This window comes from Venustampulla echinocandica (genome assembly GCF_003357145.1).
Source record: "Venustampulla echinocandica strain BP 5553 chromosome Unknown scaffold_0, whole genome shotgun sequence".
Lineage (NCBI taxonomy): Eukaryota > Fungi > Ascomycota > Leotiomycetes > Helotiales > Pleuroascaceae > Venustampulla > Venustampulla echinocandica.
In genome coordinates this window covers 5,438,305-5,466,229 of record NW_022474205.1, presented here as the reverse complement: position 1 = coordinate 5,466,229, position 27,925 = coordinate 5,438,305, and the positions used below count along the sequence as shown (strand labels likewise).

The following is a 27,925-nucleotide window of genomic DNA, read 5'->3' as shown; positions in this document are numbered from 1 at the left end:
GAACCACAACTGAAATATATTTGTGCATGTCAACATTGTCATACAATGCAAGGTACCTAAGTTGGACTAATAGGAGAATTAGCAAAATACATTCACATACATTGCGAAGATTATAAAGATATTATGCCATGATTTGCTCTGTCATACTCGGTCTAACTCTAAGTGGCTTAATGTCTATGCTTATGTCAGATATTCGTTGACGACCTGGTGGACCGGCGCGAAACTCCCATCTTGAACTTACTTCTTCCTATTCCAACTCCAGCTTCACCGCACGTACCCTTAATGTAAACGGCTAAATTACACGTGAAAATAGATTTACATGTAATGTTGTCGTGATCGACAGTGCCGTAAACCCTGTTACACAGGTTGAGATGCCTGCCGCTTATGTCAGCCTCGCCATTGTCAACTTGTCAGATCCCCCTTGAACGTCCATCCAACTACCTACCTACCGACAGCTCCCTATGCGCAACATCCTATCAAAGTCGTTCTCTTTATGGAACATACGGTACTTATGGCTCTTTTCAACAGATTCAAGAGATACAGTACATAGAAAATCCTAACACTACTCGGCCTCTCCCAAACACAAAGCCACCCGACCGTAGATATGGTCAACTACACGGCACCATGCTCGGTGGCGGACCAGAATGTGTTTGGACCGCAAGTGGCAGCATCATGCCTCCATGGCTTTGACTTTACCTTACTATTTGAAGATAGCATATTAACCATCCTACCGTTGGGTATTGCCCTGATTCTGGTGCCTCTCAGGATCCGAGCGCTTGTCAAAACCGATGAAAAGGTCCAGCGATCATGGCTTTACGTTTCAAAAGGAGTATGTATATGTTGTCGCCGGATATTTTGTTTCCAACCCTACTATTAAGACGGGAAATGCGCTCAGACTTATGCACCGCTAACAATATAAACAGGTGGCACTCTCCATATATGTTATCCTCCAAATTGTACTGCTGGCTCTCTGGGGCTCCCTAAACCTTCCCAAGAGCAAAGCTACGATTGCAGCCACTGCATTGACCCTCATCGGATTTGTTTCGTTTATATATCTCTCACATCTTGAGCACATACGTTCCGTGCGACCTTCGACTCTCCTAAATGTGTACCTCGGATTCTCTGCACTGCTCGATATTGCGCGGGTCAGGACTCTGTGGTACATGCCTGGGAACTTAGCAGTGGCTGCCATCACCAGTTCAAGCTTTGGTCTTAAGCTGCTTATCCTCCTTCTAGAGGCTAAGGAGAAGCGTGCGCTATTGAAACGGCCATATGAGAATAGCGCGCCGGAAAGCACAGGAGGCATTTTCAACCGAAGTACATTCTGGTGGCTGAAAGATCTTTTCTGGCGAGGATTTAAGTCCTTATTGACTGTTGACACGCTCTTGCCGCTGGATGAGGAGATCATTTCTGCGTCTGACACCCATAGCATAGCGCAGAGGTGGAATAAAGGTATGCTAACACAGCTATATCTTCATCATATATGTGTGCTGATTTCCCTTTTGCAGCTGACAAGTCTGGGCCAAATGCCTTACTGTGGACATTTGCTATTCATTTCAAATGGCAGCTCCTGGCTGGCGTCTACCCCAGACTAGCCTATACAGCATTCAACTTCGCACAGCCCTTCCTTGTGCAACGTGTGCTTGATTTTATTGACGAGCCTAAACACATCAACTCATCAAATATTGCATATGGGCTCATTGGCGCATATGCCCTAGTATATTTTGGCATTTCCGTAAGTCTTCAAATATTTGCGCGAAGATAAACCCAGCTGCGAGCTGACACACTCGTCTTATAGTTCTCATATGCCCTGTATGAGCATAAGACCTATCGCGTCATAACTATGATCCGTGGCAGCTTGCTGCCGATGATTTTCGACAAGACACTTCAGGTCAGCGCCTCCGCTGTTTCCGATGCTGAGGCGGTGACGCTGATGAGTGCGGATATTGAGCGCATCGGATCTGGCCTACGCGAAATGCACGAGATGTATTCAAGCGTAATTGAGCTTGCGTTAGCGCTATGGTTGTTGGAAAGGTTGCTTGGTGTTGCAATGGCCGCGTCGACTGTATTCGTTGTTTGTGAGCTCCCCTGGTGTTTAATTCCTTCTTAGGCCAGCTAATAACCATAATCTCAGTGTGCCTTATAGCTGGCATGCCAATCGCTGTTGCTGCTGGTAATGCCCAAGGTCAATGGCTGGAAGCAATTGAGAAGCGCATTGCTGTGACATCGAAGGTACTCGGGGGTATGAAAGGAATCAAAATGACGGGCCTAGTCCGCCCAATATCCGAGAACGTGGCAAGGCTGCGAGAGCTGGAGATTCGTGCCTCCGGTCTGTTCCGTTTGTACACAGTCTTTGTCCTGACATTATGTATGCATGATTTATTCTCCTATTCCCTCATGTGCAGAATGATAGCCGCTGACCTGAACTATAGCTTATGCCTCTTCCGCCTTGGCGCCAGTCTTTGGCTTTGGCCTGTATATCCTCCTAGCACGAGCCCATTCTACCACGACCTTGACGAACGGCATCGCATTTTCTGCCCTCACACTCTTCTCTCTCTTAGACAAGCCTATGGTTGCGCTTGTCGACGGAGTGGAAGAATTGATGACTGTAGTTAATTGCTTTCAACGAATCCAATCGCACCTTCTCGAGGAGGAACGCGTCGACTGCCGGGAAATCCCTGGCGGAGCCTCCTCCACTACATCGGCGTCTATTGATGAGAAGGATGAAGGGACAAATACCGAAAAGAAGAGTCTCCCTACCGTACAACTGCAATCGCTTCTAGATAATCAGGACATTTGTGCTGTTGTTAGAGATGCATCTGCAGGCTGGTCGAGTGATGAACCGTCTCTTCTTACGAATCTAAACTTCGAAATTAGGCGTGGAAAAACGACCATGCTTGTTGGTCCAGTCGGCTGCGGCAAATCAACTCTTTTGAAGATGTTGATTGGAGAGCTCCCTGAAGTGTCGGGGTCCGTCGCCACATCGTACCGAAACGCAGCCTACTGTTATCAGTCACCCTGGATAACATTTGGCACTATTCAACAAAATATCTTAGGGGGATCGATCTGGAATAAGCCCTGGTATGATACTGTTGTTCAAGCATGTGCTCTGGATACCGATATTCAGGACTTCCCCGATGGCGATCAAACTAAGGTTGGTACACGAGGATCGCGACTTAGCGGCGGACAGCAAATACGAGTGGTGAGTGTGAATCCAAGCTACGCAAGCGTGGGTAAATATATTGACGGAGTTATCTAGGCCCTAGCAAGAGCTCTCTACTCGAAAGAACCTGTAATGATTCTTGACGATGTCCTTACTGGCCTGGACCGCACCACCGAGCTATTCGTCTTGCGTTCCGTCTTTGGCGAACAAGGATTAATAAAGGCGGCTCAAACAACTGTAGTACTCGCTACCAATACACGTATGCAATCCCCTCTATACTAAATTTCCAGATGGGTCGTGCTAAAGTGTTATCTAGCTCGTCATTTGTCGTGTGCGGATTATATCATGGTTCTCGACAACAATGGCCACCTTGTGGAGCAAGGCTCGTCCGATGAAATTTCTGGACAAAGCGCCTATGTGAAAAATCTTTCTACTCAGCCTCTAGCTACTTCAACGTCCAGAGCACCGGAAGTGGAGCTCACCGATGAGACGTTGCAGGAATTGAATCTCTCCGATGAGGAAACGCACGAATCAGACCGCCAAACAGGTGACATCACCGTCTATCTGTACTACTTCCATGCTGTAGGGCCAACTTTTATGGTGCTGTTAATCTTTTCCTGCATGGTCTTTGTGTTCGGCCTGACATTCCCTCGTAAGCTATACTACGCCCATTATTTCCATCCCTTTTTCTAACAGCTGCGGTAGAGGTCTGGTTGCAGTGGTGGACAGAAGCTAATGAGAAACACCCCAATGAGCGTATCGGTTACTGGCTTGGCGTATATGGTGGGCTAGGTGGACTAACAATGTTTGCCACATTTGGTGGAAACTGGTGCGTATGGCTACTCGTTTCATCTTGCTCATATTTATTAATGCATATCTACAGGCTCTTCTCTATGAGAATTGTGCCCAAAACGGCAAGAAGGTTTCATGATTTATTGCTCACCACTACGATGGGGTAAGTTTCTCCTTGGAGTGTACACTGCCAAGTATTAATGTTTGACTAATCAGGGCGACAACCTCCTTTCTCACTTCGACCGACCTTGGAAATACTATCAACCGGTATGTGTACTGATTAGTACCCCCTTCCTTCATATCCCTCTTCATCTCTCCCGTCTCCATTAATTTTGTGCGTTGCCTTCACTGCTAACCCGAGGCGTTCATAGATTCAGTCAAGATCTTGAACTAATTGACATGGAACTTCCCGAGGCTTTCCAATCCACGATTATAGCGGGGTTAAGTTGCATCGCGGAAGGAGTCTTGGTCTTTGTTGGCTCGTCCTATGTTGCAGCCTGCATTCCCGTCTGCATAATCGTTGTATACTTCGTCCAGAACTTCTACCTTAGAACTTCCCGCCAGCTCCGGTTTCTAGATATCGAAGCTAAAGCTCCCCTTTTCTCTCAATTCTTAGAGGCCTTAAGCGGCCTACCCACTATCAGGTCCTATGGATGGGGAGCAGAATATCAACGCCGGAACAAGATTGCTCTTGATGCATCGCAGAAACCGTACTATCTCATGTTTTGTATCCAGAGATGGCTTAATCTTGTTCTAGATCTTCTAGTTGCATGTATTGCCACCTTGGTAGTAGCTGTTGCTACAACTCTGAAAGGGAAGGTGTCGTCGAGCTTCTTAGGAGTCGCACTATTCAGCATCGTCAGTTTTAGTGGCAGTCTGCAGCAGTTAATAACGGAGTGGACTCTGCTAGAGACCGCCATTGGAGCTGTTTCGAGGATCCGCGCTTACGTAGTGCGTACTCAGCCGGAGGATCAAGTGTCGGAGACCGACGATATTCCAGAACATTGGCCAAAGGATGGCCAGGTTCAATTTCACAACGTCTCAGCATCCTATCAGTACGTTTATTGCTTAGCCTCTGACTCATGGAAAGTTGGAACTCCACTAACAAGTGACAGGTCCTCGTCGGAACCGGTTCTGAAAGATATTAATCTTCTAATCGAACCAGGTCAGAAGATAGCGCTTTGCGGTAGAACTGGCAGGTAAGAGTTTTCAAATCTACACGTATTACTTGTTAGTGCTAATAAATAATAGTGGTAAATCATCTTTGGTCTCCACAGTCCTTCGAATGCTGGACTTGGACAAAGGATCGATCACAATTGACGGGGTTGACATATCAAAAATCTCCCGCTACGAGATTCGCAGTCGATTGAACACACTTCCCCAAGAGCCTTTCTTCCTCCATGGCGATGTGCGTTTGAATATGGACCCACGTGGTAGCGAGACAGATGAGAAAATTATTGATGCACTTAAATCTGTCCGCCTCTGGGATTTCATCGAGGCTAAAGGCGGATTGGATATGGAGCTCTCTGAAGACATCCTCTCACACGGGCAACGACAACTCTTCTGCTTGGCTCGCGCCACATGCAAGACCAGTTCTATATTGATTATGGATGAGGCCACGAGCAGGTTCGTTTTATCTCGCATTTACTGGAATGTTGCATTATATTTACTAACTATACTCAAGTGTTGACTCGGAGACGGACGAGCTCATGCAGCAGGTTATCCGCTCGAAATTTGAAGACCAGACGATCATCGCTATAGCGCACAAGCTGCATACGATTCTCGACTTTGACAAGGTCGCCATCCTTGATAAGGGCCGAGTAGTGGAATTCGATGCTCCCCAAGCGCTCCTCGTCAGAGAGGGCTCAGCTTTTAAGCGGCTATTTGAGAGTTCAGCACGGTCTGACCGTTCTTCAGAAAATGGGAGTGATGAGTGATGCTTCTCTGTGCATAGAATATAGAATTAGACTACGGTCATAAAAGTTGGTGGCATTAAAAGGGCGTATATAATACAGTGTATTTAATTACAACCAACACCTGGACTTGGCATTATTGTAGTGGTTACCCCTAAGCTAAGCGAACTCCTTGCGTTCCCCTTCGACAACACTACGGAATTAAGAGATAGTTGTAATCATTATTTTACTATATAAGAGCACCTGAGTAGTAGCTGTAAAATATATAAACTATTATTTCCATATGAATTAAGTCTTCGCATAACGCTAAGTTCTACTAAATTACTGTGAAAAGCCCCACAAGGCATTGGCTGACAGCTTAATTCGGCAAAGGACGCGACTCGGGGGCGAGAAACATTGCGAATGCCGAAACCTTGTATTATCATATGCCATTTTTGATGTCTCTAATGAGTAGTATACTACGTAAAACCTATCCGTCCCTGAAGCGGCTCTGTATATCCGGCCTAGGGTATATCCCTGTAGAGGCGCGATCGGCCGCTCAAAGAAATCGATCGGTCTTCCGCACAACCATGTCCCACCCAACGTCGCACAAGTACAGTCAGAATTTCAAAATGATTGACAGTTTACGAACGACATCGGGAGAATAGGCACCGTACCCAGGAGGATCAGATCCTGGCACGTGGCATGCAAATCCCGAAGCCTAATCACACCAGCAACGAAAACGTCCCGTCCCTTGCATCTCGTACCTACATGGTGGGGTTTTTAAAGTGCTTGTTCCAAAACGTTCCAGAAATCTGACTCTGATGCTGTTACCTAACATATATTATATATTTAGGAAGGATTCAGATCCCACGGTCTTTCCGGGGTGACACTGCGGCGACAAGATGCATCCCAGCGGGTTGTATAAATGCATCCTATTGGTGAGGTATTGACTTAAGAATGGAGCATCAAGTAGCCTAAAATAAGACCGCTGCGAAGTAATACGTATAGTTTCAGGTAGGTACGTTGCTTTCTGACTGTCATAATTTAGGGTAACGGTGTGAGAAATAAGGTTCTTTTTCGTTTCCATAGTAGGTGCCCTTGACAAGTTGAAGGACATCATCCTCAGCGATGTCGTGCTTATACAAGGCCGGGGCACAGCATGCTCACGCGGCAGTCACGATCTTCACTATTCTAGAATTGATCCCCAAGTGTGATCCCTCCATTACCACCTTGTCATGTCACTGAAACTCCACCGCTCAGCATGGTAGTATTATGGTACAATTCGCCATGTCATACAGCAAGCAATCATGTTAAATCTAGAATGTTCATCCGTTCACCGCCGGGGTATTGACATACGGATCAGCCTTGCTAAGCCCTCTTGCTTATGAGCATGATATGTTTATTCGCCTGTTCTCTGGAAGTTTCACGACCCCCGAAGAATTACCGCCTTCTCAGCTATTGATTTGTTTAGAGTACTAGCACCGGAAAGATTGCTACGGAGGGACCAATGGATCCGGTTTCAGGACGGACGCCTCAGCTTCCGTTTGCCGCGCGTTGTCAGATATTAGCTCTCGAAGTATTACGTATGGTTAGGAGCATTAGCAATCCAAAGAATTAGCACGCCATGAAAGGGCTGCCCTGCCGTAGCTCCAAAACAGCTTCTCACAAAACACTTCACCCAGAAATTCAAGTCGTATGACTCTTCAGCTCGTTTCCGCAATTATTTAACTCTTAAGGTATCGTCTATCTTGTATTTGCAGTGCTCGCTGGCTAATTTTATCCTAGATTGGTTTAAATATCTTTCCGAAGTTCAAACATTCCCAACTACTTGCTGGTTCATGAGACAATCAAATATGGCTACTTTTGTTGGTCAAATGCCAGTGATACCCAAGCTAAGGCATCCTCTCAAAACACCTATTGTGACTGAAGAAGCTGTATGGCCGCAAGATGATCTACCCATTGGCCCAAGTAGTGTTGGGGTGATAGCTGTTGGATTCTCTGGCGGACAGGTGCGCAAACCAAGCACTAACTAGACTCTCATGCACAACCAGTGTCACTCACTAACTTCCTTTAGGGCAAGCAAGGAGTTGATATGGGCCCGGCCGCGATCATCGGCTGTGGACTTCTTGAAGAATTAAACTATGGTCTCGGAATCAGACTACATCATGACCATAAGATTCATACGTATGAAGATATGGTTCCAGAGTTTGAAGCCGATAGCAGAAACATGAAGCGACCGCTGGCGGTCTCGATCGCTACTCAGGCGCTAGCCCATCAAGTTTACGAGCAGGCACGCAAGAATCGATGCGTTCTGACGCTAGGAGGCGACCATAGCATTGCCATTGGAACTGTAGCAGGCGTAGCTCGGGCCACTAGAGAACGGCTGGGCAAGGATATCGCAGTCATTTGGGTGGATGCCCATGCCGACATTAATACTCCAGAAACTAGCGATAGCGGAAATATCCACGGTATGCCGTTGGCAATGTTGGCTTCACTAGCACAGACAGCGCCGGGCACGCCGTTTGGCTGGCTGCAGAGTAAGGCACACGGTGGCAGGACACCGGTTGTTGATCTTAAGAAACTGGTCTATATTGGGTTGCGGGATGTGGAAGAGGCTGAGCAGCAGATTATTGAACAGTATGGCATCAAGGCCTATACTCGAGTTGATGTCCACAAGTACGTTTATTCTTGCTTTGCTGCCTATTCATCCCATATAGCCACATTCATATTGACTTTTATGACAGATTGGGTATTGAACGAGTCCTAAAAGATACCCTCGAATATATCGGCCGAGACACCCCCATTCATCTATCCTTCGATATTGATGCGCTTGATCCTGAATTGGCTCCATCAACAGGAACACCTGTTCCTGGAGGCTTGACTATGCATGAAGCGTTACTCATCGCCCAGGGCGTACATCGTACTCGCAATATGGTGGGTATGGACCTTGTCGAGATTAACCCGCTCGAAGAGCCTGGCGAGGACGGGTTGGGAGCTGCGCAGACAATCGCATGCGGCACTGAGATTGTGCGGCATGCATTTGGGGCGATGTCGTTAAGAGAGGATGAATATAAAATGTGAAAAATGAAGGGGGGCACAAATACATTAGATTTTATTATGGATGGGGGCGTTAGGCAACTGCTTTTCCACTTGGGATATATACATGGGCAATCACAGCATTTGTGAACTACAGGAAACACTTGTTTATATTATTTTATGCAGTCAACTTTGGTAGTTGTTGTATCTTACTCAAGAAATGAATTCGTTAGTGCCGTGTTGATGTCATATAGATATATGATCCGCCTTGCTTTCTGCTGTAGTAATATGTGAAAGCTAGCTAAAGGGAATTAAGTAGAGTGGTGGCACCATATAATAAGCTAACTTAGCGTTTGGGTCCTTGTAGTAGCAAGCTAGATAATCGGCACTTTATGAGTCTAGTCGTTAACCAGAAAACTTATTGGTTTTCTGGTCCAGGTAGAGTACAAAGTTAACCTCTAAGAGATTCCGCTTTATTATATCCCCGTAAACCACAGTAATTAAATCGGATTGTCAAGATAAATCGCCCACTAGGCACGATGGGATCATATAATCAACTCGCTACTTGTAAGGCTATCAAACGGCTGTTCCACTCCTAGCTAATTAACTAGGCCCAATCTTTGGGCTCGACAAACCTGGGTGAGCTGAAGAAGTATCAGCCTATTGCGCCTGTCATTCGGAGACTACCCTATGAGCACACTAAAGATACCGTCAGCTGCTCACCCTGGGTTATCAGGTGCCTAGGAAATATTCTTACAGGTTCTAATGTACATGTTGGGCTGCATTAACACCTGCAGCCACTGATTACACGGGCCGTTATCAACATAGACCCCTTATTATGGATTCCACAATATGCACCGCCACATATTTTGCATATGAGTTCATTCCGCCTGGTACACTCTTCGCACTGCTGCTATTAGTGTGGCCTATACAGATACCGAAAAATCTGCACTTACAATAAAGCCGCATTCGAAGCAGCTTCGTATGACTCCGGGCTGCGGGCATATTAGCAGGATCCAAAATCTAATCTCCCTAAAGGAAACTAAGGCAACCCATAGGCTTTGCTTAGAAGCCGCTCGAGTCAACCTAGCAACATCATATCACTTCTCGCCAGGTAGTGATAAGCTTTCCAGTTTAAGCCAAAAGAAAAATCAGTATATACCTTAGCAGCCGTTGGTTGGTTCCCATCAAGCATGTTTTCACCTGCTTCCCGAAAATGTAGTGGGCCGGTGTCATTCGGTGCATGTTCTGGAGTCTCATAGCAATCCTCGCACCACCATTTATGACAACTATCACAGTATCGGTTGCGAAGGCATTCGATGCATCTTACCAAGAGCTTCATGTCGGAAGCGTCTTCGGTTGGGGTTTTTGCTGACCTAACGGTCGAAGTGTGAAGAGGATGTGGAGCCAATAGAGGAAAGTTCTCCAAGGGAGATTTTCCAAATTCAGAAAGCCCCTCGGGGGCAGTGTTGCACTTGCAACAGCCCCCAACCGCATAAACAGCAATTTGTGGTTGAACATACACTGCTCGGAGCCTGTACCATGGGATTGGTCCCTCGCCATCTGTCGCAGTGACAGGTGGCCAATGTCTAGGGCCATTACAAGCAACGGTGTCGAAACTAATGATCCCACGACACGCCATAATAGTGCTTGCCCACCCAATGTGCTGAGACTTTTTAACTACCCTTCCTCTCTTTCCGTACCATTGGGCACCACCACCCTCCGTATCAATGCTATCTCCAGAGGCGGATAAGGGATTGGTCCTTCTACTAGCAGTGGGAGACATATCTCCACTGGTGCCGAAGAGGTACAAGCCTTCTAGTCTTGGGACATTTGGCGGCCTGGTGGGGCGGATAACGTATCGCAGCACTTGCTGGAGCTTCCGTTCGTTGAGATATCGGACATTCTGAATAGATAGGATACGAACATTGAAGGAGTCGTGGCATATAATTTCCTGAACTAGGTCAGATGTCACGGACAGGCCATCAAGGATCAAGGTATGGACGTCCTGGAGAATGTTCTGCCGTCGAAGCGCGTGGAAAATGCCTAGCAAGGGCCCGCCGTAAAAGCTACCATACTATTAACATAGATCTATCTCATCGCATCCAGAGTAAGATTGATTTGGGTACTGACTCGTCTTCGGTGAGATTCTCGTCTAGCTGAACATTGCGCCAAACTTCCCCACCATGATCGATCGGGGCGATATCGAACTGGGCAGCCTTGCAGCGCGTAAGATCGAGATGCCTGAAGACGCCCGGTGTATGGTGAATAAGGGATTGGAATGCTTTGGAAGTGGCACCGAGGGCCAATAGGGAGTAGACTGGCAGGTATGGAGCAGATTGATATATGATTACTGTGTTCGATAGTAATTGTAGTAGAGTCAAAGGGAGTTTATGTTCATCATGGGTGGTTTGGCAAGGTTGGGATGGAGATGTAGCGTGGTCCGCCATGGGTTCTAAAGTCCACCAGCAGGCATTAACTCGTATATCAATAGATGTATGATGTTGTTATAAGAGACGCTCTAGAGACGGAATAGCTGCCTATGTACCTAGGTACCTGGTTAAAGTGGGGGTTGTGCCGGTATTCAGCCGGCCGACATATCTCCCTGCGAAGAACAAAAGAAGTTCTACCAACACCAGGTATGCCTAACAATATCGTAGGTTGGCTCAAAAGTTACTTTCTGAGGCCCTAACGCTCAAGCGGTACCGCTCCTTAGTCTTTTAAACATATTAAGTGTTGTTATGGATAACAGTGAACATTGACTACATTACAGTACATTCTGTACGATCTTATCGCGCTATCTTATCTCTTATCGCTTACATACTGTACCTAGGTATCTCTTATCGTGTTAGTCACGTGCGAACAGCAATAGCATGTTCTCGAACCTGCGATGCGATCTGACAAAACAAGAACCTAAACACCGTGAAATATTAGGTAAATATTGCCACACCCCAATATAGCCATAACTTACACTATCTCAGACCCTTCGTCCCCTACTTTTCTATGCGCTCGCGCTTGATCTACCTGTTCTGCTTGTTGGAAATGCACATGCACATCCTGAGCCGGAGACCTTATTGTTCTCAAGTCCGACACGACATTACGACATCATGACAGTTCCAACACCGGAAATCACCCTCAAATGGTCTTCCGTTTTTAGAGTGGCGGACAGAAGTAACAAAACACTCCCCGGCGACAAAATCCTTCTTCCTCAGTCAGCCCTTGAGCAGCTCCTCGCCGTATCGACGGTGACTGTCACCTCAAACGTCCGACAAACTAATTCGGCCTTCGACCCATTCAATCCATACTCCCTTGCCGCAGCACGAGCAGAACAATCTCAATGGCGAGACACGCAGCAACAGCTTCCACACCCGCTGACCTTTCGGTTGGTAAATACGGAGAACGGGAATGTGGTATATGCCGGCATACGGGAATTCTCAGCCGTGGAGGGGGAGGTGGAATTGAGCCCATTTCTATTAGAGGCGCTGGGAATTTCAATCCCTCCGCCGAAATCGCAGTCAAAACCTGCCTCCGTACACTCGAGTGATTCCGGATTGCCAGACCAGCCCATCGACCTTACCAACGCCGACGATGACAACGTACCGCGGGTCACCATACATGCGCAGCAACTCCCGAAGGGTACCTATGTCAGGCTTCGGCCGCTGGAAGCGGGGTATAATCCGGAAGATTGGAAAGCATTGTTGGAACGGCATATGCGGGAGAATTTCACCACTTTGACAAATGGGGGCATCTTGACAGTTCGTGGATCAAAGACTGAGGAATTCCGCTTTCTGATTGACAAGATCACTCCCGATGGGGACGGAATATGTGTTGTCGATACAGATTTAGAGGTGGATATCGAGGCTCTGAATGAAGAGCAGGCACGGGAAACGCTCAAACAGATTATGGCAAAAGCACAGAAAGCTCCGGGAACATCAGAAGGCACATCTGTCGGCGGAGATTTGAATCTATGGAATCCAACCATAGGGCAGGTATTGGATGGCGATTATGTTGATTACCAACTTCCGTCTTGGGACCGCTCGCAGGCCATTGATATCGAGTTATCTACTGAGGATGGGGAGAATCTTCAGTTATTTGCTAGTCCCTTTTCACCGCGCCAACGAGCAAGGCCACGACGTGATGAGCATGTTCTTGCAGATTTCAGCTCTCAGACATCAAGGAATATTACTATCCAACCTTCCAATATTGAATTAGAAAATGCAGAAGCATTGTTTATTTCTGTGCATGCTAGCGCGAACGCCGATAGTGAAACTCCCAGACTTCACAAGTTCTCGCTTCGATCACAATCAATACCCAAAAACAATAGCTTTGGGTCTTCTTCCAATCCAGTCGCGATCGACGAAGACGAAGACACGAAAATGCATGGGCCAGATGAGGAACAATGCAAAAACTGCCACCAGTGGGTTCCCAAGCGAACGATGATGCTCCACGAAAACTTCTGTCTCCGGAATAATATCATATGCCCACACTGCTCGAATGTTTTCCAGAAGAAATCCGAAGAGTGGGAAAATCACTGGCATTGCCCATATGATTCCCAGCATGGCAACACCCCTTCGAGCAAATCAAGGCATGATGATATATATCATAAACCCCACCAATGTCCAGGCTGTCCTTATGAAGCGCCTAGTCTCATGGATTTAGCTAGGCACAGGACATCTGTTTGCCCCGGCAAGTTGATTTTATGCCAATTCTGCCACCTCGAGGTTCCCCAGGAAGGCGACCCTTTCGACCCGTCTCCAGAATCCCTTATTTCTGGCCTCACGGCGCACGAATTAGCCGATGGTGCAAGAACAACTGACTGCCATCTCTGCTCTAAAATTGTTCGGTTACGCGACATGGCTACCCATCTTCGCCATCATGAGCTCGAGAAATCCACTCGCTCTATACCGGAGATCTGCCGCAATGAGAACTGCGGACGTACACTTCATGGAGTGGGCAAAAACGGAGAAATTGGCGCCGCTAGCCGGATGGGTCAAGGGCCTGGAAACGATCTCGGGTTATGCAGCATTTGTTTCGGGCCGTTATACGTCAGTATGCATGACCCGGAGGGCAAAGCTTTGAAAAGACGCGTTGAGCGGAGATATTTGGCCCAGCTCATCAAGGGCTGTGGCCAAGCTTCTTGCACTAATGAGTGGTGCAAGACGGCGAAGGCCAAAACTGGAAAAGGAAGTAGTGCATTATCTACGCAGGAGGCATTACCGATGGTGAAACCCTTGATGGAAAGTTATGGTGATCGGACCTCGCCGATGTACTTTTGCGTGGATAGTACCAGCCAGAAGCGGAGGAAGTTGGCGGAAATTCTGGCCGCGGAGAAGAATTTTGATTTTGAATGGTGCATAGCTGCTTGTGAAGCAGAGACGGGAAATCTCGACGCCGCCCGACAATGGCTCCAGAACTGGGCGCCAAGAATGCGATGAAATGGTCTATAGATCAGGCATTTGATGTTGAATTAGACGAGTTACTAGACATGCATAGCGAGGAGTTGGTTGGCTGCCCTTTATGTAGGGAAGATACCAGAGTATAGATATGACTTCCGCTTCTATATTTTTAGATGATACTTATGATGTGATTGACTCGTGAGACCCTTATGGCAATATTTCATCATTCAAAACGCATGACTCCTCAACTTCATCTTTTCGGTTTATAGTGACTTTGACGTATGAAAATAGATTTTGCAAGTACAAAACTTGAATATTTGAATATAGGTATCTTCTATTAATTTTTGAATTGTAACCTTGACCCCACGTATGTTCTTCCTAGTAAACCCGTCCAATATTTTAAAAACGTGACATGCGCTTGACGCAGAGTTTGCTGAACCACCCGTTCCTGTATTCGCGGCGCTGTGCTTTCTAGATCAAACCAGTTGAACGCCATTAAGCCGCGCAAACCGCCCGATCAACGCCAGTATCTTGCCAGTACTCCGATAAATCAAGAGATTGAAATTATATAACCTCGTATCATGGCATCCTGAGAATAATTGTAACCGCGGTATGAGATTCTCCTGACCATTTATTCCCACGTAGTGACTTGACTTGCTCATTATGTCCGAAATCCAGCACTTTAATAGAATCACATATTTAAATGAATCCGAAGATCGGTACGGCGCAGTGAAATGGCTCGGAGGTGTTGATTAGGCCGTCCATATCGAAGCATCCCGTGTCCGATATATATCACAGTTTGTAAGGTCATCGTGCTAATAGACGAGTTAGCACAGGTCTAGAATACTGTGCTATGGGCTCGCTCGATTTCAGAGTCGAGAGAACGTGAAAATTTGGGCTTACTAGACATAACGAGCGTCACCCCAAACAACATCCAATTCATACACGTAAACGCCGTGGCAACCCTCAATCCCGTGATAGCAGAAGCTTCATTCGGAATTGTGCTGATGAGATCAAGTTCCTGACTGAATACGTCGCTAATGGCATTTTGCGCTCCATCCCAAGTTTGGCATTCCCAGATGAGGAAAGAAAAAGACGTTAACCATAATATCACGGTGATGGCTTCCAGGATGCTGACTGGGTTAGTGAAGGATCGAGGAGGGTATGAGCAGTGGGAAGCGCACAAGTGAACCCAATAATTATAAAATTTGGGAAGCCACTGAGGTATGATGAAAATCTGCCCGGTGATTGATTAGTTGCAAGTCTCGGGAGAGTTGGGGACAGTGAATGTCTGCCAACTTACATAGCCCATCATTACGACAGTCCACAGGAAAGTGGCCATGGTCAAAGCTAGACTTTGCATGAGCATTCGCACAAGATCTCACCACCTTTTGAAAGCTTACTAAAAGTGTGGAACTAGTAGCAATTTATCAGTACCATTTCCGAGAGGTTGGAGAGATACAATGACATACGTAGTCGCCGCCAAATACATGGACAACAAAATCCGTGAGACATAGTGCTATAAATCCCAACATCTAGTCCAGTTTTAGCAGCATATTCGAGCGCTTTGCAATTTGGATGGCGTACAAGTTGCAGAGTCCGTATGATAGCAAGCCAGAAATATCTCCTCCTTAAACATGACCGCTGCTGTGGGTCCACTGTAGGAACGAGGTTCTCGCCATCATTAATCATCACGACCGGTCACTCAGTGACCTGGCTTCTTAGTGCTGATCCTGAAAAAGTGCGGAGCCTGAACTTGGCTATTTCTAAAAACAAACGTTCCAAAATGAAGGCAATTACAGATAGAGACAAAGAGGAGCAAGATGTGAGGTAGCAAGATAACTTTAAGGTTTCTAGGGAGGTGGCGTACAAGCAGTGGTGAGCCCCCATGCTCCGTCTGATTGACGATGTAGGTTTTAGTCAGGCACAGATATCTGCCGAGACTGCTCGACCCCCTTTGCCTGAAAGGGAGCAAGGGGCTCTAACGAAATATTGCCTCTTCTGCATTTTCTGCACAAGTCAGGTTTCCGATGCCAGCGGCGATCAGAACAGGCAATCCCGGCAGATGCAATACACCAGCGTGAATTGACCGTGGAGTGGGCAACTGAAACCTTATTGAGTTCCGATGATTAATAAATAACAGCGTGCACCAATATGTCAGGCAACGCATGACGCGAGGGAGCTTTGTTGTCGGAACGCTTGGGCCACGATCTTCGAGTGAGACAGATAAGGTTTAAGGGTCCAACCCCGAAGTAACCCCGGCATATCAGATTTCCGGAAAACAACAATGGCCAGTGGGTGAGCAAATGGAGCAAATGTATAGCAAAAGCAACTGGGTGTAATAAACTAACGAATTTCTCTAGAAGGAACGCTGCAAACAATTGTTCTATTCAACGGAGGAAGAAGGCAAGCGCGTGTGAGAAAGTTGGGACGATCATATTGCAACACTGCCTATGGACGTATACGAGGAGCTTCAAGAAGCATGCACGGCATTTGGAAACTGGTGGTTCCTGCTCCTAAACCTAACTCGCGAAAGTGCCGAATGCGATCTGAGCATATGCTTTGCCGGGCGTTAATGCGCCCTGAGAGCCATTAGACCCTCCTATGGCTTTCTTTCCCTGTATTTAGGCCACCATCGGATGAACGTTAATGTTTGTCGGTTATAACACTTCCGACGGTCCAGGCGTCGTTGACTGCCCAAGGTGGCCAAGCGTAATCGCGAAATACTCGCTGGTTAATCATACGAAATACAGATTCATGGAGTCTCGGACAGTACGGACACCCTGGTCCAATTGCTCGAGAAGCTGCACCTATATCACCGTAGGCCAACACCTCGAGAGTCCAGCGGTATTTAGAACATAACGTCGTAGGCAATTCTAGAGTCCTATGACGCATCATAGAGCATTGCTAATGGAAACGCCACGCAAAACACCTTCAAACGCCGTGTCCTCAATGCTTCGAATTCCGGAACGCCATATTGGCATGCGGGATCGCATCCGATGACATTGCCGTGCCTATGTTGAGGCCTTCGACGGGCCATCATTTGCAGTTAGAGAACGGGCCGAACACTTGATAGCGGTGTGGACCACGTCGAAGGCAGTACAGACACAATTCACTTCTAGGTTTGCCTTATGCAATGGGATTGCAGCCAGTCATCTCTCACCGCCCATCAAACTTCCTAGCTACCCATGCAGCTCCGTGCTCTTCATACTCCTGCTTCGTGACTGATAGTTTGCTAAGAGCATTGGCATCCTTAGCTAATGCTGCACCACCTTGCCAAGTGCTGATAATCGGGTCTGCTGGCTTGCCAACTCTAACAATGCATTCAGCGGGCGCCAATGCTCTGATCTCCATCTCAAGTCGAAACATAAATCCTTCAATATTTGCATTTCCTCCCACAACAAGGATGTTAGCTAGGAATCCAGGCCAGAGTCCGAAGGGGATACATGACAAACTCTCCATCACCAGTCGGGGTATCCCAGATTGCTTCATTCCGATATCAGTAGGGTTGAATAGGATTTCCGGGACAGTAAACCTCTCGTTCCGCAGCGTCAAAATATCCTCTGCCGCCTCGGCTGATTTTCCAGTTGTCAAATTTTTCAATTTTCCGGCAGCCGCTGGCTCATGATCACGCACGTAGCCCTTGGAACGATTATGGTAGTCGGGTAGGATGTAGTCCTTCGCTATTCCTCCACCCGTCGCATATATTTCCCTACGATCACCCTTAGGACCCTTCCAGGTCCGTTCCATATCTGCTTTGAGATCTCTAGAGACATAGCAGCATGCTTCCTTAACCTCATTAACTAGATATGTATCGTTCCTCATGTCATACTGGCGGAGCGAAAGTAGTCGGGTCAGATAATTCGTTAGGAGCTTGCCCCCCACGTCAAGTCGACGGACAGCGGATTGAATTGGACGACCCTCGAGAAGGGGGGTTATGGTAGTGTGCGAGTAGCCAGAGTCGATGAGGAGAAGGATCTCGGCCGGGAGCTGCGGCTTGGCCATATTGCGGGTTGGAATAGGAATCGGGAACATAGTTTGGATGTCATTATAGGCGTTCAACGTAGGTGCTGCAAAATAAAACCAATCGCATCGGCCGTCAGTCCCGGTTTCTTCATTGGTTGGCATCTCTTCTTCGTAGTGCTCACTCACCAGTACACCGATAATAGCTCGCAAAACCAAACTCTTCAAACACCATCTGATCGCAATTGGTCTGTAGCTGCGGCAGGGCGTTTGGCGCTTCGGTCAGGATCAATCCAGTTTCTGTAGGATCACAGTGAAGTGGCGCCTTTTTGTCGAAGAACTCATGCTCCCAGATCTCCTTCTCTGCCTCCCAGTTCACCAGATATCCTTTGTCGACAGGGCGGCGGAAGACAATCTCTCCAAAGTCTCTACATTTCGAGAGCTGCGAGCCAATATAGACCGTCTTCTCACGGTCGCGAGCCAGGCAGTTGGGAATTATGGAAGGCTTCGATTCAACATCTGGTGGAGAGTCCGAGCTGTGGGGTTCGGTGCTGGTAGCAGAGGATGAGGACGATGGGGAGGAGAAGCCGGCTTTCAACGTGTAGGCGCCATTGTCAATGATGAGGGTTCGTGTTGGCGGTGCTGGGCCCGCTGGTTTAGCCGCTGACCTTCGACTAGCCGGGGCCATGATAGTGATAGCCTTGAGTCTTCTGTGCCCGCTGAATGTATGTAAAGTGTGAGTTGATGAGTTGCTCGCGTCGCGGCGCCAGGGTAGTGAGGGTCCACCATGCAGCACAAACTACGGCGCTCCAGATATTTTATTTTCTGCTTGTGATTCCCCCACGCACCCCACCATAACTTTTCCCTCAGCCTGACAACAACAATAGCTACAACAAGAACAACTACTACAACAAGAACACCATGGCCAAACTAGAGGAGGATCTGGCTGCCCTGAAGGTGATTGTTGCGACCACGTCTGCCGTGATCGCTCAACTGCAAACCTCAATATGCGGGACCGAGAATAAAACCCCCCAATCTGACTCCGTCCCAGATATTGATGCACTCAAACTCGCCCAGGATTCAGCGGCTCTGATACGAGCGCACTCGACGAAACTATCTCTTCTGATCATCAATAAGCCGTTTACAGCCACTGCAATTTCTACAGTTTTGCGAGAACTTATTGCTGGCCCGTTGCCTGGACTGGCCTCGGCCGTGGAACTTTGCAATGCCGCACAATACACGAAAGCGATGAGCGTCGAGTTGCAATGGCGGGCAAAGAAGGTGTTCTCCGAGTTTGCGACGCTAGTAAAAACTATTCCGCTCAATGGGCAAGTCCTGGGCAATGATGAAAAGAATGGGAGGGGCAGTACAGTTGGGAAGGGAAGTCTGGCGTCCACCGGTGTAGTTTGGGAGGCTTGTGATACGGTGATTGAATTGGAAAAGCTGGGCATTGCAGGCCTGATGATTAAAAAGGCGGAACAATATCGGGATTTGTTGAAAGATGCATTGGAGGAGCTGCAAGAATGGGGAGAGGAGCAGTCCGACGACGAAGATAACGACGAAGGTCGCGCTGATGACAGTGATGATGAAGGTGTCGACAAAGGTGGCCAAGATGATATGGACAACATATTTGGCTCTCAATTGCATATTCCCTCGGAGGACCCGAATAAGATCAGACCTCGGTTGGAGTCTGCTCTGAAAAGACTGCGTCTCATAATCTTGATGTATCAAGCGCTGGTGAAGCGGCGTCTCAAGACACTACCGCCTCTGCGCTCAAAAGTTCAGCTGGAGCCGGGGACTACGACCATGGAAACCCCGGAGATTATCAGTTGCTTGGACACTGCCATGAGTTTGTTGAACAAAGTCCCTCATATCACGGATGAGCTTGCCAGTTCATTCTACGAACTTGACAAGACAGAAATCGACCAAAAGATAAAAGAATGTGTCAGTACGAGTATTGCAGCAGCCAAATTACTCGAAAAAAGTTGGAAAGGAGCGGAGGATGAGTTTACTACTTGGGTATGTATTTCAACTATTCTCTCACTAGATGCTTCTGTATCATTTGCTGATCTATTCGTAGTCGCAAAAATTTGAGGTCAACATACAGAAAGGCCAATAATAGTATCAACTCGGTGGGATATCTTGCCTACTCAACCGTATGTCTTAATAGTTTAGACAGCGGCCCTACGAGTTCCATCATCAGAAGGCAAAATATATGCGACGTTCCTACATAATTCTTCCTAATGCCAAACTCGCATTAATTTACTAAGCAGCAAAACAGCCTGCGATGAAAATACCTACAATTCCACCAGAAAATTATTCCTATACCCCTTATCCATCCCAGTTTAGGATTGTTTTCCCATGTGTGCTATATTTCAAAACTTCGATCATGATATTTGCTTCTATTCGGTGTTCAATATTTCCTATTGTATTACCGCAAACCAGCCGTCCTCTTCTGATAGTGATCGGGAGATATAAACCGCACCATTCCCTCCAGCCCGCTATGGTTTGACAATTGAATACAACTTTTTGCAAGTTCTAGAGGTGTATAATGTGTTCTTAGCACCTTCTCCGCCTTTCTAAGAAGAATAAACGTTTAACTTAGAGGATTGCCAATTGGAATCTGCCAATAACATATATTACTTCCTTAGAAAGGCGTTATTCGTTTCCCGTTATAGCAAGATTACGTTTGTAGAGTTTCGCAAGAACTTAGTGCAACTTCGTGAGAAAGCGGATGGTTGTGTTCCTCCATAAGTTACCTTCCTAGGGCTTAAATTATCCAACAATACTGAGACATTCTTATCAAAGCCTCGCTCTGGGCAAACCTCTCTAGGAGACGGCATTAGATACCGCATTCATACTACTTCGCACCAACAGCAATAATAAATGTTCCATTTTAAAGCTACAATCCCATGTCGAGCAGTGAATTCGAATCCTCGTATTTGTTATATGCTAGCCTGTCAAAGCTAGGTCGTCCAGAAGTAGTCGGGGATCATCGAGTTCGTATGATGGGTGTGGAATAGTAATGGTATTCTATGAGGGTATGAGATAGGGAGGCACCTAGGTAGTAGCCTAGGAGGTTTACTGCCCTTATTTGCCTATCAGGCGATGGCCCGTCATATGAGTGACTACTGCTTTGATAACCGGACTGGGTAGTTATGTCGATTGCATGTCTAAACTAGGCTTCAGAGATGCAAACCGGCCTAGCTTCGGATAGTATTTGGTACTTGCATTGCTGGCCGCAGACTTTAAACGTAAGTATGAAGACAGAGAAACTTCTGCTGGATCTTAAAGTGAGTAATGGTTCGAGTGTTTAGTCACGATGTCAGATAAGATTATATATCCATACGCGTAGCAGGGAAAGTTCATCTAGCTGTCGTGGAGCCAATATGTCATGTAGTGACCATCAGTGTGGGTTAAAGCTAACTAATTTATTACTATTACTGTTCATGGTTCGTATCCATCCTTCTATCCGCCCATGCCCAGACCGAGCGCCATATTATTCACGCTCTTCCTAACAAGCCAAATTGTAAACCGGGTTGAAATTGACATCAAGGACACCAAAGGAAGGACTAGCATTGAAGTCCTGGAGCGAGTACCAGAAGGTATGTGCGGAGCTAAAAGCGGAGCATGCAACTTCTTTCCAATATCGCTGAGCATTATCCACACTTGGAGTGGCCTGGTTCTCGACAGGCCCTGAACTAGGCCATCCTGTCTCCGTAACCCAGACCCATGTGCCCGGCTTTACACTGTTCACAACATCCCTCGTTTTCTTGACCGAGTTCCAAAACAGGTTGGATGCCACGTCGATGCTGTTTGGCTCCTTATTCTGGAAATAGGGATATCCGTCGGTCCCCACGAAATCGCAGGCTTGAATGACCGCTGTATTCGCGCCATCCACCCACGCTGTCCAAGTATCCACGTGTCCTACTTGTACATCTGTGGTATATCCAAGCACAGTGGAGAGCATACCACGGACATCGTGAATCTGCTCTGCTAGTCTCCACGCTGGTGTCTCCTTTCTGTACAAGTCCTCGCTGCCCACACTGACCGCGACAACCCACCCAAAACCATGTTGCTGCACCGCAGCTAGAAGCGCTTGTTTCTCTGCATTGAAGTGGTTATCGTCCTGAGTCCAGACGCCAACAAGAATATGTCCACCGGTGGCTATGGCCGCAGGGACGGCGTTTGTGAGGGTGTTGCAGTCGGAAGAAGCATACACGCGCAGGCTGGTGAAGCCACCTGGGAGGCTCTTCATCGCCCTGAAATCTTGTTCCCAATCGGCCTGGGTCTTACATTGCCCATCAGCGCGTTTTGCTAGGGCATTAAAGCCTGACCAGTACGCATTTGCGCCTGAGAGCGAGGCTGCAAGAGCCAGGGCGTATGCAGCGACCTTCATCGTATAGTATGGAATAATATTGGAATGAACGAGGGGTGGTAAGTAATGTGAGAGGTTGGGCTGGTGAGGTACATGGAAGTAATGAATGCGTTTATTATAAGAAGAAGAGAAAAGCAGAAAAAAGGAGAGAAGAAAATCTAGGGAAAGAGGACGGTTGTACATGTACCTGCTTAAATTACTAACTTTGCTAACTCCCTCGACAAATTAATATACACCTGGACCCTTTAAGGCGCGTCGTCCTACTTGAAAGGGGCCTAGACCTTCATCCACGCATGATCATCTCGTATCCACGGTGTCCTCGTTACTCGACGTCATACTCGTGTACTCGCATACGAGAAGATTTTCCCCAGGGTGTCAGACACGATGTAGGTCAGCTGATTATACACCTGATGATTGGACAGCCAGCCTATAGTCTCCCCAAAGCCTAGGACCGGTGTCGATAACCCGCACCCCTACCCCTATGACTCGCTCCCCCTTAGTATCGCTTAATCTTTAGACCCGGAATACAGAAGTGGGACTTGAAATGTTAACTTCCCTTCTCTCGGGAAATGGAGGTCTAGTTCTTAGATTTCAAGAATATGTTTGATATACTTTTTCTTAGAATCTGTGTACTTCTACGTCCCGGCCATTTTAGTGGAATCAAAGATATATGTGAAATGTAATCCAAGCTATACCAAACCTGCTCGTCGCTACCAGCAGGGTGTTTATAAAACTCGCTGCCTCCATCCCAAGGCGAATTATCGTGAACCTATCTCGCAACAAAGGCATTCTGCCACTTTCTAGCAGTTAAGTGGCTGATGACCATATCTCCTCTGCCTCCTGGATCTAATGGTATATATCCACTCATCGACGAACATCCACAACCAAAGAAAGACAAAACAGACGAATAAGAGGATTGTCCCAATTAACACGACCGCAGTAAATCCGCGGAACGTGGGCCATAATGAGACCCAATGTGCTGCTGACACCTGGTCGACTGCCAACTCAACCTGCATTGCATTCAACATCGTAGATACCACGGCAAAAATGAATAGAATAGGGCCATAAAGCCTAGCAAAATAATCTCCGTATTGTCCATGAATCTGCTCAAAGTGGAACTTGTTAAGGAAGAGTGGGGCATAGAAGTTGAGACGCGAGAGTCTTAGCTCTCCATAGCTGTATCGGCCAGACACATCAAGATCTTTGATATGGTCCAAAGCAGAAATGAACCGACAGAATTCTTCCCACCCCACGCCTTGTGGAATGAGGCGAAGGTGGTCTTGCATGGCGATCGTAAAGTCGGACTCATGCCGGATCAAGTAACGGTAAGTCCGCAAGTATCCTAAAGCTGCCCGTCGGATTCCGTCTTGACGATCACCCAGGCACGAAGGTTTGTTGAGCATAAACATTTCCCAGAATCTGTACGAGAGCAGATACTTGGGGAGAGGCTTAATAAAAATACGATCGTGGAACCAAACTAAATGTAATCGAGGTTCCTCCGTGACAATGATCTTGCGCCCTTTGACAAGTTGTCGATGCAACGGGTTAACGTTGGTACTTGAGTGAGTTGACATCACCCAAAGATATGGCGCGAACTTTTCAAGATCCTGGGCCCAGTACTCATTGTTAAGAAATTGCACCATACGAGGATCATGGAGCATTAACCATGAGTCCCCTGGTAAAGCGGTAGTCATTTGCGCGCGAGCCTTGTCAGCTTCGAGATCTGTGCAGACCTCTTGACTCTTCGAAAATGGAGGCAAATTGAGCATGGTTTCTATCGCGAGTGACATGTAAATATTGGTAAGTTCGAGGATTCATGTTCCCAGGACCTTTGCTTGGAAGGTACGGAGTAGACAAGCTTCACATATACAAGAAGTTGGGGGCTGAAGGCGGCTCAGCCTCAATTCTGCCAACTCCAGACGGAGCCTTGTAACACCACCAAATCATCGTCGGAAGGTTAACACCAGCGTCGTTGCACTTCCACGGCTCTACCCTCATCTACCACTCTATCATTTATCGCATTGCTACGATGGTAAGTCTCTAGAGCGGTATTTGGTAAAACGAGCAATCTAATACAATAGATTCCGGCGGTGACCGTAGACGACACAGGGCTGAAGGTCCTCTACAACCCGGCGGCGGAAATAGATGGGACTCAGACTCAGATTATTGAGTGCGATCCTCTCCTTCTTGCTTCAATTTCCCCTAACGGTTCATAGTATCGTCGCGATCCATGGTATCGGTGCCCACCCTCACTATACCTGGTGTAAGAATATTAGCTTGGACTCGGAAACACCTCAATATGTCAACTGGCTCGAACATAAGGACATGCTACCGTCGGTGGCTCCAAACTCGCGAATTATGCGATATGGGTACGAGTCTGCATGGTTCGGCAATAATGCAATCCGCCAGAAGGCCTCAAGTGTTGCGCAGCGCTTTCTTTTGGCTCTGAGACGTGAGAGGGAGGTAAGCAAGATGCTTGTCGTGGGTAGAGCTCTCGTGGCTGATAGACCTCCGACAGGAGTTCCCCTTCCGCCCGTTGATATTCATAGCTCACTGTTTTGGGGGGCTCGTGATTATGAAGGTTGGTTCGGCAAGACCCACTGTACATACCTCTACACATGGCTAAGCACTCCAGGCCCTCCTCGAGGCACGGTACCACAAGGACGAGTGGCAGGGGGTGTTCGACTCCACGGCCGGTCTGGTATTCTTTGGCACGCCATTTCGAGGGGCAGAGGGCATGAAGCAGAGCGAAATGCTCGAGGCCGCGAGGAGGGAATACGACGAGGATCGCGTACAGCAAGATGTATTGAAGATACTCGAACCGGGAAATGAATTCCTTCAGGATCTGGTGGACAACTTTGGCAAGACCCGGTCACAAGGGAATAAGTCCCAGGTTGCCTGTTTTTACGAGCTAAAGTCTAGCAATGTTGGGGCCATTGTGGGCGGGCAACCGCGGACGGTATGTGAAGCCACCTCCCACGGATGCGTACTAACCATCACCGTAGAGATTTGTGGTGAGCGAGAGCTCCGGCTGTCTAGACCTCTCAGAATCGACCGAGAAATACTCCCTCTCTCGAACACACTTTAACATGAACAAGTTTGGTAAAAAAGAAGAGGAGGACTTCTTGACTGTCAGTGATGTGATCAAGAGGATGGTTAAGGCAGCCCCTGGGCTAATTCTAGCCCGGTCCCAATGTAAATATCCGCTTTAATCTCTCGATAGCCTTATATTTTCCTAAGGTTTCTAGATGATGAGATTGTACCCCCTTTCACTTATGCGTCGATCTTGACCTTGATAGTAACTCGGTGGCATTTAGCACCTACGTCAGGAAAGAAACCCCCACGGTCGACCGTTCCATTCGATAGAGATAAAAAATTCATTGGCAGACACGATGTCCTTGCAGAACTAGAACTAAAGTTATCCATCCCAAACTCCCACAATCGGGCAGTCCTTGTAGGGTTGGGTGGGGTAGGGTATGACTCGGTTCCGCCATTCATATCCTAATATCTAACCAGAACATAGCAAGTCGCAAATTGCAATTGAATACTCGTATCGACTTAGAGCGAAGGACCAGCATTTATGGGTCTTCTGGGTGTATGCTACTACCGCCGATCGATTCAAAGAAGCATACAGATTTATTGCCACTGAACTTGACCTTCCAGGGTCCGATGACCCAAAGACGGACGTGTTAGGTTTGGTTTCACGATGGCTAGGCGACGTCGGCAATAATCGTTGGCTCATGATCTTAGATAACGCTGATGATATCGACATATTTCGCCCAACACGCAGGGAAGGAACTCAAGATGGCACTGCTCCATTATTGAGTTACATCCCACAGAGTACAAATGGATCAGTCCTTATCACTACGCGCGATGGAAGTGCCGCGTCGTGGCTCAGCACTGGGTACACGAGCGCCATTCCGGTCAATTTGATGGAACCGAATGACGCCGAGCAGTTACTTCGCATTAATATCCCTGAAGGTGTATCAACTAGCTCTAATCGTGCCGAGCTTGTTCTAGAGCTAGACTATGTACCACTAGCAATCACTCAAGCCGCTGCATATATTAGTGCGAAAGCCATTCGCATGGATGTGGCCAGGTACTTACTCTATCTTAAAGACGAACAAAGTCAAAGTAGGCTACTCGACGAAGAATATGGGGATATAAGACGGGATCCTTCCGTTCATCACTCTGTGATCCGGACCTGGCAAATCTCATTTGACCAAATCAAGCAGAACAATCCACAAGCCGCGGAGCTTTTGTCCCTTATAACTATGCTCGATCGCCAAGGCATTCCCGAATTCCTCCTCTGCGTGCAATACCCCGATGATCTTGACCTTGAATATGCTCTAGCCACTTTAGATGAGTTTTCTTTGATCACTATTAAGAAGGGTGGCAAGACCTTTGAGATGCACCGGCTTGTGCAACTCGCTATGCGGAAGTGGCTTGTGCGATATAAAGAGGCTGAAAGGTGGCAGGGAGAGGCAATCAAAGTGGTGGCGAAAGCTTTTCCATGTGGAGACTATAGCAACTGGAAGACGTGCGAGACTCTATTAGCACATGCTCTTGAAGTGCTAAAGTCAAGCCAGTCTTTGCTTGAACGTGCATCTCTTTTGCATAATATGGCTTGGTATAACGTTCTCCAGGGTCATTATGAAATTGCCGAGGCAGAAAGTCAAGAATCTCTTACTATTCGTGAAAATCTTCTTCAGGATGATGACATAAGGATTTTCGACAGTATTGGGCTGCTTTCCTTGGTGCTAAGTGACCAGGGCAAGTACGATAAGGCCGAGACGCTAATTCGGCGGGCTGTAGCAGGGTACAAAGCAAAACTAGGGCTAGAAGACTCCTCGACGCTTGCAAGTATGAATAACCTTGCTGGAGTACTTAAGAGCCAGGGAAAGTACAACGAGGCCGAGGCTATACACCGGGAGGAACTCCAGCTCTGTATAGAGGTGCTTGGCCAGAAGCACTCCTCGACGCTTACAAGTATGAATAACCTTGCTGGAGTACTTGAGAGCCAGGGAAAGTACAACGAGGCCGAGGCTATACACCGGGAGGAACTCCAGCTCTGTAAAGAGGTGCTTGGCCAGAAGCACCCCGAGACGCTTACAAGTATGAACAACCTTGCTGCAGTGCTTGTGAGGCAGGGGAAGTACAATAACGAAGCCGAGGCTATACACCGGAAGACGCTCCAGCTCCGTATTGAGGTGCTTGGCCAGAAGCACCCCGAGACGCTTACAAGTATGAACAACCTTGCTGTAGTGCTTGAGAGCCAGGGAAAGTACGAGGCCGAGGCTAT

The 27,925-nt window shown here is 47.5% G+C and overlaps 8 protein-coding genes across 8 annotated transcripts; 4 read left to right on the top strand and 4 right to left on the bottom strand.

The window, feature by feature from the left end:
* Positions 1-604: 604 nt before the first annotated feature.
* BP5553_01690 (Cyclic peptide transporter) lies at positions 605-5,892 on the top strand (the record flags this gene model as incomplete). Its single annotated transcript, XM_032010313.1, has 15 exons — positions 605-829; positions 924-1,452; positions 1,509-1,735; positions 1,799-2,078; positions 2,135-2,368; positions 2,433-3,202; positions 3,260-3,422; positions 3,480-3,815; positions 3,869-3,992; positions 4,047-4,118; positions 4,172-4,222; positions 4,327-5,010; positions 5,071-5,154; positions 5,207-5,581; positions 5,640-5,892. The coding sequence occupies 15 exons, from the start codon at positions 605-607 to the stop codon at positions 5,890-5,892; spliced, it is 4,407 nt and encodes a 1,468-aa protein (XP_031874367.1).
* Positions 5,893-7,703: 1,811 nt separating this feature from the next.
* Positions 7,704-8,931, top strand: BP5553_01689 (Arginase; the record flags this gene model as incomplete). Its single annotated transcript, XM_032010312.1, has 3 exons — positions 7,704-7,859; positions 7,925-8,526; positions 8,595-8,931. 3 exons carry the CDS (start codon positions 7,704-7,706, stop codon positions 8,929-8,931), a joined length of 1,095 nt encoding a protein of 364 aa, XP_031874366.1.
* A 1,036-nt stretch (positions 8,932-9,967) lies between these two features.
* BP5553_01688 (uncharacterized protein) lies at positions 9,968-11,336 on the bottom strand (the record flags this gene model as incomplete). Its single annotated transcript, XM_032010311.1, has 2 exons — positions 9,968-10,955; positions 11,020-11,336. The coding sequence occupies 2 exons, from the start codon at positions 11,334-11,336 to the stop codon at positions 9,968-9,970; spliced, it is 1,305 nt and encodes a 434-aa protein (XP_031874365.1).
* A 657-nt stretch (positions 11,337-11,993) lies between these two features.
* On the top strand, positions 11,994-14,321 carry BP5553_01687 (uncharacterized protein; the record flags this gene model as incomplete). The annotated part of the gene is made up of 1 exon (XM_032010310.1): positions 11,994-14,321. The coding sequence occupies one exon, from the start codon at positions 11,994-11,996 to the stop codon at positions 14,319-14,321; it is 2,328 nt and encodes a 775-aa protein (XP_031874364.1).
* Positions 14,322-16,928: 2,607 nt separating this feature from the next.
* BP5553_01686 (Actin-like ATPase) lies at positions 16,929-18,933 on the bottom strand (the record flags this gene model as incomplete). Its single annotated transcript, XM_032010309.1, has 3 exons — positions 16,929-17,166; positions 17,446-18,352; positions 18,435-18,933. The coding sequence occupies 3 exons, from the start codon at positions 18,931-18,933 to the stop codon at positions 16,929-16,931; spliced, it is 1,644 nt and encodes a 547-aa protein (XP_031874363.1).
* A 233-nt stretch (positions 18,934-19,166) lies between these two features.
* On the top strand, positions 19,167-20,364 carry BP5553_01685 (Uncharacterized protein; the record flags this gene model as incomplete). The annotated part of the gene is made up of 2 exons (XM_032010308.1): positions 19,167-20,264; positions 20,326-20,364. 2 exons carry the CDS (start codon positions 19,167-19,169, stop codon positions 20,362-20,364), a joined length of 1,137 nt encoding a protein of 378 aa, XP_031874362.1.
* Positions 20,365-21,759: 1,395 nt separating this feature from the next.
* Positions 21,760-22,644, bottom strand: BP5553_01684 ((Trans)glycosidase; the record flags this gene model as incomplete). Its single annotated transcript, XM_032010307.1, has 1 exon — positions 21,760-22,644. One exon carries the CDS (start codon positions 22,642-22,644, stop codon positions 21,760-21,762), a length of 885 nt encoding a protein of 294 aa, XP_031874361.1.
* A 779-nt stretch (positions 22,645-23,423) lies between these two features.
* On the bottom strand, positions 23,424-24,392 carry BP5553_01683 (Uncharacterized protein; the record flags this gene model as incomplete). The annotated part of the gene is made up of 1 exon (XM_032010306.1): positions 23,424-24,392. The coding sequence occupies one exon, from the start codon at positions 24,390-24,392 to the stop codon at positions 23,424-23,426; it is 969 nt and encodes a 322-aa protein (XP_031874360.1).
* Positions 24,393-27,925: the final 3,533 nt, after the last annotated feature.